General features: G+C 34.2%; 1 protein-coding gene across 2 annotated transcripts in view; it reads left to right on the top strand.

The window, feature by feature from the left end:
- The window catches only part of tmeff2b (transmembrane protein with EGF-like and two follistatin-like domains 2b), an 88,764-nt gene that overhangs the window by 79,360 nt on the left and 948 nt on the right, over window positions 1–8,456 (top strand). For both annotated transcript variants that reach the window (XM_016472459.1, XM_016472460.1), the window contains exon 8: window positions 425–583. In XM_016472459.1, the coding sequence (XP_016327945.1) occupies window positions 425–583 (159 nt within the window). The remainder of the gene's footprint in view (window positions 1–424; window positions 584–8,456) is intronic.

The raw sequence follows: 8,456 nt of genomic DNA, 5'->3' as shown, positions 1-8,456 counted from the left end.
TTTCTGTGTGTGTGTGTGTGTGTGTGTGTGTGTGCCGGCTGGCAGGTGTCCCTTTAACCGCCTCCTCTAAGAGGTCGAGGCTCTAATTAAACAAGACTATGTTTTTCCCAGTGTGCACCAGCTCCCCGCTGCACACTCACTCCCACACAAACACACACACACACACACACACACACACACACTTCCACTGCTTTTTTGCACCTATAAACACTGACTGCCTAGTAATTATCCACAAACAGTGGCATCAACATTTTTTAATAAAAAATTAAATTTTTTGGAATGGCATCAACATCCTATTGCCATGTGATTATTCACACTGCTCTCTATCATCACCTGCTGAAAGTAGTTATTGATTATGGTCTCCCCATCTTTCCTTTGCTTTAAAATCTAACATTGTTTTTTCTCGTCCGTGTGTGTTTTTCAGTTGTCATTCGGGCTTCATTGGGCCGCAGTGTGACAGGAAGGACTATAACGTGATGTACGTGGTACCTGGTTCGGTAAAGCTGCGTTACGTTCTGATCGCATCCATCATTGGGGCTCTGCAAGTGGCCATTATCTGCCTCGTAGTGCTTTGCATCACACGGTGAGCGTAAACACACAAATCACTCAGACATGTGGCAAAGGTTTCACGCACTTCACGCATGCACAGTCACATGCTTCTGATGACAATCACTGTGCAGCTGAAAATAAAATCTAAAAGTTATGGGAATAAGTCAGGAATGTTAAAGCTAAATGAACAGACAGTGTTTAAACGGGAGTCTATCCACATGTGCGTAGTTTTTTCAGTATGAAACAGATCTGTAAAATTTTATTTTTATTTGTTATTTCACAAGAGTATTCATTCGCAAACAGCACAGAGATTTCAAATTGACAGGAATCATGGCAGAACATGGAAGCCCCAAAAGGACACGCATTATTATTATTATTATTATTTCCTTGTTTTTGTGATTCTCATAAAATAGGTTTTTGAGTTTTTCTTTTTTTTCTCTTTTTTTTTTTTTGTGAAAACGAACAAATAAAAGCCCCAAAAGGACACGCATTATTATTATTATTATTATTTCCTTGTTTTTGTGATTCTCATAAAATAGGTTTTTGAGTTTTTCTTTTTTTTCTCTTTTTTTTTTTTTTGTGAAAACGAACAAATAAACTGAATTGTATTTAAAAATGTATTACCTATTCAATAATCTTTTATTTATTTATTTAAAGTTTAATTATTTTTTAAATTAAATTATTTTTTGATGTACTGTTTATTTCTTTATTCTCTCATAAAACTTTAATTCTTTGTCAAATTATTTTGCAAGTTGTACTGAACTTTTATCTTTTTGACATGGATAGCCATATTTATTATCTATCATTATATAGAACCAAGCAGCCTGGACATTCTACTAGTTAACTCTACTTTATTTTTCATAGAAAAAAAGAACACATTCAAAAGTCTGAGTCAGCTTGTTTTATTTTTTACTTGTTTGTTTGTAAGAAATTTATACTTTTTAGTCTTTAATGATGTTTTAAATTGATCATAATTGATAATAAAGACATTTCTAACATTACAGAAGATTTCTATTTAAAATACCGTTCTTTTTAACTTTCTATCCATTAAAGAATCCTAAAAAAAAATGTATAATGGTTTTCCGCAAAAATATGAAAGCAGCTGTTTTTTTTACATTAATAATATATGTTTTTGAGCACCAATTCAGCATATTAGAATGATTTCTGAAGGATCATGTGACACTGAAGACTGGAGGTGATGCTGAAAATTCAGCTTTGCATCACAGGAATAAATTATATTTTATCTTTTCAATGGTATGGTCATATTTAAATTATTTTGGACAAACTATCCTTTTTTATTATATGTAATACACAGTTACTACAATAGTATCTTGACACTTAAGTAAAAACATCCTTATTTGCATTAATCATTTTTAGTGAGACTTTAAGTGTCCAAGTAAAGTACTTTTGTGGTGACTATATAATGTACGAACTGCGTTTATACAGAAACACACACACATGAAGAGCTGCGGTCACAGCTTTGCTGATTATAATGGGAGTGTTTGAGTACTGTCACATTGCACAGTTCCTCTATATAATTTATTCAAAATTCAACAGTTTTGTTTTTCCTGTGGCTGAGAAGGACAGTGTGATTTCTTTGATTGTCTGATGCAGCAAATTAATTCAGTAGCAGTTCTCCGCTAAATATGAAGCCTACATACATAAATTTTATGGCATGCAGTTGCAGACACACAAGTTTATAAATGAAATGTCTGTAAATCAGAACAACTCTGATTGCAATATCCAGAGAACTAACTAACAATTATGAATAACGATCATATAATGAAACCTGACCCACACTCATGCATAGTCATGAAGTAAAAGGTGTCTTTAGCTCTTACATGAAGTAAGAAGTGCACAGTGTTCACCGCAGTGCCCTCCTTCACCTTACAGCCCGCAACCGGTTTCTATAGCAACACACTTTCTAACTGCAGCAGTGACTTAGGAACGTCTTTCTCTTATCTGTCTCCTCTTGCTTTTTCCCCCTTTAATTTTCTCAAGTCCTGTCTTTCACTGTCTCGCACTCTCACTCTCCTGTCTGTCGGCATCTTTCGCTCTCTGTCTTTCCATCTAGCTAATCAAAGATGCTCAGACTGAAGCACATGTTTAATCAAACACACTCCTGCAAGGGTGCAGAGCCGGCGTAATGATTAGGTGATTGTAATGATTCTCTGACGCCGCATTGCATGCAGAGTGTAAGAGCTAGGGAGGTAGCAAAAGTAATGGTTTAGAGAGTGAAAATACAAAGAGCGAGGAAAGAACATCAAGCTCTCTCTAATGAGCGATCATTCAGACTCTTTGACCTTTTAAAAGTTTACGACGCTCAGTACGGTTCGTCCGTTTTTCCTCCGTGCTCCACCTGTAAGCAGGCTTTCTGAGGCCTCTAATGTGTTACGGTTGTTTTGATTGTTGCTTTGTCCCGTAACGAGGCTCCCAGGGACGCGCGGGGCGGTGGAATGGACCATGTTGTCGTAATGGCTCTGTTGCCCTCAGTGTTTGCTCCCAAGGGGGAAATTGCCACCTCACTTTTGTATAATCAGCACAAATGGGCTTCGACTACAATCCATTTAATATAACTCTTCAAAAGTAGCCCTGTAGGATTCTAAAGGAGAGGGTTTATTGATTAAAGACGGCGAAAGATTTGCCAAACAGACACAACAATGCAGTGAAAATGTTTTGCAGGGATTTAACGTCCAGTTTTTTTTTTTGAATAACTTTCACCATTGTAGTTTCAGAGGGTGTACAACTGGGCTAATTGGACATCAAAAATGGGAGGGTGATACAACTGTTGCAATATCATTAAGAAGAACAAACCCTTAGTAAAAGAATGAAACAAAACAAACAGTGGCATAATTTGGTGTGCCAGTCATATGTGCAAAAAAGACAATGTGTGCCTATTTCCTTCCACTGTAGGAAATTGAAGCTAAAATGTGACCCTGGACCACAAAACCAGTTACAAGTTGCACAGGTATATTTGTAGCAATAGCCAACAATACATTGGATTGGTCAAAATTATCCAATTTTCTTTTATGCCAAAAATCATTAGGATATTAAGTAAAGATCATGTTCCATGAAGATATTTTGTACATTTCCTACCGTAAATATATCAAACTTAATTTTTGATTAGTAATATGCATTGCTAAGAACTTCATTTGGACAACTTTAAAGGCGTTTTTCTAAATATTTTTATTTTTTTGCAACCTCAGATTCCAGATTTTCAAATAGTTTAATCATGACAACTCTCTGAATATTTTAGCATGGTGATGGATATGTCAATGTTAATGTATTTGGTCTTGACGGAATAGATCTGCTACGCTGCTGCTGAATTGCTGCTGCTGTTGGTTATTGCTATAGTTGTAGATTATTGCTGCTGCTGCAAGCAAGTACAGGAACTTGCTACTGCCAATGCATTCAGTGCCGTGAGTATTTAAGACATACTGCTGCTGCACAAATAGCATATAAAATAACCCATAGCAGATCTATACAGGTGGAGCTAGGGAGGTGGAGGGTTTCAGAGAAACTCTGAAAGCGCGCTGCAGGAATCTCAAGTGAATGCTAGCCAGCCATATAAATGCAAGGCAGTAAGCTCATCACTCATCAATCACCTTGTGCCAAGTCGTTTAACTCTCTGAATATCATCAGTTACATTAACAACCCATCAGCCTGCGCCATCTAGAGTTTCATGACTGAACTATATATTTATATCTCAGCCAAATATTGTCCTATCCTAACAAACCATATTCAATGGAAAGTTTATTTATTCAGCTTTCAGGTGTATAAATCTCAATTTCCAATTTTGCATTGATGCCGTCATTTGGAGCCAAAGTCTATGCAGTAGTGATTGTAAGGTGAAGCCACAGTATCAAAGTCCCACCCAAACTCCCGCAGAGCCAATCACAAGCTCACAATCATGAGCCACACCCCATTATTACAGTGTCAAATAACTAAAACCAAACTTATTCGAAAAATGCAACACTTGAACATAAGTCCATGAAAATGACAAAAACCATTTTGGTGTGAAAATTATTTAAAGAGTAATTAGAATTTTTTGGTTTTTTTTTTTAGATTGGCTGATGTCCCATTCATTGAGAGGGTGGGGTTTATGAAAGATAAAAAGACAAACAGGAAATGATTTCATAGAGAGGACCGATGCAGACCCTCCTTAGTGATATTAGTAATTAATAATTAATTATTAAAAAAAACTACTTGATGGTTACACTACATGATTGTGGTGCGTTTTGATTAAAGGCTATATACTAGACTATGCATAAAATACTAGATCGGTATTTCTGTCTGTCTGTCAGCAATACAATGTGACAATGACATTTTTTATACTTTCCTTTTATAAAAAGGTATGTACTTTTATACATTTGAATGTTTGCAGTTAGTGTGATTTATACAGCTGTTATCATAATGACATAATATTGTTGGAATCACATGGCTGGAACTTTTGTTTTCCAGCTGATGAATGACAGCCAATCAGAATCCAACAGAGTATTTAAAGCTGAAAACTGCACTTACAATAAACAAAACATTATCGTCAGTTAATGTGAATGCTAATATAGCTATCTTTTTAGTTATTGTGCTTGATCTAAAAAGTATGGAAGTCCGTTTCCGCCACTGAATAAAAAATTTTAAAAAAGGTAATTGCGACTTTTTATCTCACAATTCTGACTTTTTTTCACAGAATTGCGTGATATAAAGTCAGAATTGTGAGATATAAAGTCGAGATAAAAACTCGCAATTCTGACTTTTTTTCTCAGAATTGTGAGATATAAACTCGCAATTGCAAGCTATAAAGTCAGAATTGCGTGAAAAAAGTCAGAATTGCGAGATATAAACTCGCAATTGCGGGAAAAAAAGTCAGAATTGCGAGTTTTTATCTCGCAATTGTGACTTTATATCTCACAATTCTGACTTTATAGCTCGCAATTGTGAGTTTATATCACGCAATTCTGTGAAAAAAAGTCAGAATTGTGAGATAAAAATTATGAAGTCAGAATTGTGAGATATAAACTCACAATTCTGAGAACATATCAGTCTTTTTTCCCCCCTCAAATTTGGACTTTAACTCGCAATTGCGAGTTTATATCACGCAATTCTGTGAAAAAAAGTCAGAATTGTGAGATAAAAAGTCGCAATTACCTTTTTTAAAATTTTTTATTCAGTGGCGGAAACGGACTTCCATACTTTTTAGATCAAGCACAATAACTAAAAAGATAGCTATATTAGTTAAAGTTAAAGTCCAATTTTGAGGGGGGGAAAAAAAGACTGATATGTTCTCAGAATTGCGAGTTTATATCTCACAATTATGACTTTTTAACTTGCAATTGCGAGTTTATACCACGCAGTTCTGAGAAAAAAAGTCAGAATTGCGAGTTTGTATTACGCAATTCTGAGATAAAAAGTCAGAATTGCGAGTTTGTATTACGCAATTCTGAGATAAAAAGTCAGAATTGCGAGTTTGTATTACGCAATTCTGAGATAAAAAGTCAGAATTGCGAGTTTATACCACGCAGTTCTGAGAAAAAAAGTCAGAATTGCGAGTTTGTATTACGCAATTCTGAGATAAAAAGTCAGAATTGCGAGTTTGTATTATGCAATTCTGAGAAAAAAAGTCAGAATTGTGAGATAAAAAGTCGCAATTACCTCTTTTATTTTTTATTCAGTGGCGGAAATGGGCTTCCATAAAAAAGGCCTTTAAAATGTTACAAAAAAATGTATTTCAAATAAATAACGTTCTTTTGAACTTTCTGTTTATCAAAGAATCCAGAAAAATGCATCACTGTTTCCAAAAAAAAAATAATAATAATAATAATACTAAGAAGCACAAGCGGCATAGAATGATTTCTGAAGGATCATGTGACAACGAAGACTGAAGTAATAAATGTTAAATTCAGCTTTGCCATCACAGGAATACATTACATTTTAAAATGTATTATTTTAGAAAACAGTTATTTTGAATTGTAATTATATTTCACATGCGCATCATAATAAATAGACCTATTTTACACAACTTTAAGAATTCTCCAATAAGTGTATTACGTATTACTGAAAAAAAGGATGAATCTCAGCTTTCATATGGTATATGGGCCGTAATCTGTATTATTATGGTTCAAATGTGCTGCAGTTTAACAATAAGCTTGTCTTTACATTGGAATTTTTCAAAAACATGATTTTCTGAGCCCGTAATTCAGCAAATCTTTGACATTCCTTACTCAGTTAATATTAAAGATATCAAGGTTATATTTTCACAGAATGATCCTTAGATTATGTAGAATGATTTTATGTAAAAAACAGTGAATTATGAAAAAATGTCTTTAGCTGGGTTTTCATAGACAGGGTCACTGCTTTCAGAAATCTTAACAACCTCAAACTTTTGATCTTTCAGCAAGAGAAACTGGTTCAGGCTGTCACGAGTAAAAAACTGCAAAAAGAATGAAAAAAAAGAGTTTTTAATAAAAAATAATACACAAAACTTGTGAATATTTATGGCTGTTCATTTCCTTAATTCACCCACCATTGGCTGTCATGGCAAAAAGTTCATTTGAGGCTGTGAATCTACTGCTTTAAGACTTGGTCGGTGATTAGTTTTCTCAACCCGTTCAGGCAGTGAGTTAAAGGTTCCCTTCACTGTGTAAAACTTGATGTTTGCGAGCGAGCGAGAGGATGGAACTAATTAAAACAGGAACAGCTTTGGTCTGGTCAGGAATCAGTGTCCCCCGCGCACCCTGCTGCCTCCGAGCCGATTTAAGAGCCAGGGGCACACTCTGCCCTATGCAAAACATGACATTTAATAAAGCGACGAGGAAAATATAATAAAGATTCCCTGTGGTGGATGGTTTCCCCTGCCGAGCTACTAGGGAAGAGAGAGAAGCTGTTAATGAAACAATTTAAACCACAGCAAGTGTCTGTCTGTCGCTATCTGATCTCCATTCATCTCTCTCCATCGCCCTCTTTCTGTGCATTTTATACATTATGATTAGAGCTGTCAGTTTAATGCATTAATGTAGTGAAATTAATTATATAAAAAACAACCTGTTAAAAATGGAACGCATTTAATCATGCCCACTGAACCCTATGTAAATGCTGTAATAAGGAACATAAATCAATAATATAATAAAAACAGTCCTGTCTACCTCAGACAGATTGACAAAATGCAATTGCAAAATGGATCACTATTTTGACTGTAGGTTAGTGACAGGCTTTTTAATAATAGAAAAACAACATTGTATTGACTCCTAACGTTTTGTTAATGTAACGCTGTAAAACGTGGTAGATGATTTGTTTGCTGTGTTCACTGTGTAAAACCTGATATTTGTAAGCAAGAAGATGGAACTAATTAAAACAGGAACAAATTTGGTCTGGTCATAAATCAGTAGCGTCTACTTCAATGTCTTTGACTTCTAAAGTCAATACATTCCCGTCAGTATCTTTATAGCTTTAGGGGATTTTTCAGAAAATATTGATACATGTAGTTAATTTGTTAATTTGATTGCATATTTTTTTTAATTGACAGCCGTAGTCTACAATCTAATGTAATTTTTTTTTTTCTGTTGAGAATAAAAATAAAAGCTCCTGGTTTGCGATGCTTGTTTGTTAATATTCAATTATTATTATTATTATTATTATGTTGGTAATGTTTACATTTTACACATTAAAGCCTCTCTTCAATTGACAACAGACAGTAATAATAATAATAATAATAAATTATTACTAAATAGAAATAAACAAAATAAGAAATATTACTATTGCTAATTAATAAATATTACTAATATTTAATGATTTTATGTTTTAAACCTTTAAGCATCTCCTTTGTTGACAACACATGGTTATTATTATTATTATTATTATTAAATAAAAATTATATAATGTAATAAAGAATTACTATTACTATTGTAATATTG

The sequence above is a fragment of the Sinocyclocheilus anshuiensis genome, unplaced genomic scaffold (genome assembly GCF_001515605.1).
Source record: "Sinocyclocheilus anshuiensis isolate Anshui unplaced genomic scaffold, SAMN03320099.WGS_v1.1 scaffold472, whole genome shotgun sequence".
Classification (NCBI taxonomy): Eukaryota; Metazoa; Chordata; class Actinopteri; order Cypriniformes; family Cyprinidae; genus Sinocyclocheilus; species Sinocyclocheilus anshuiensis.
The sequence above is the reverse complement of the archived record's forward strand: the minus strand, read 5'-3'. Positions and strand labels throughout refer to the sequence as shown.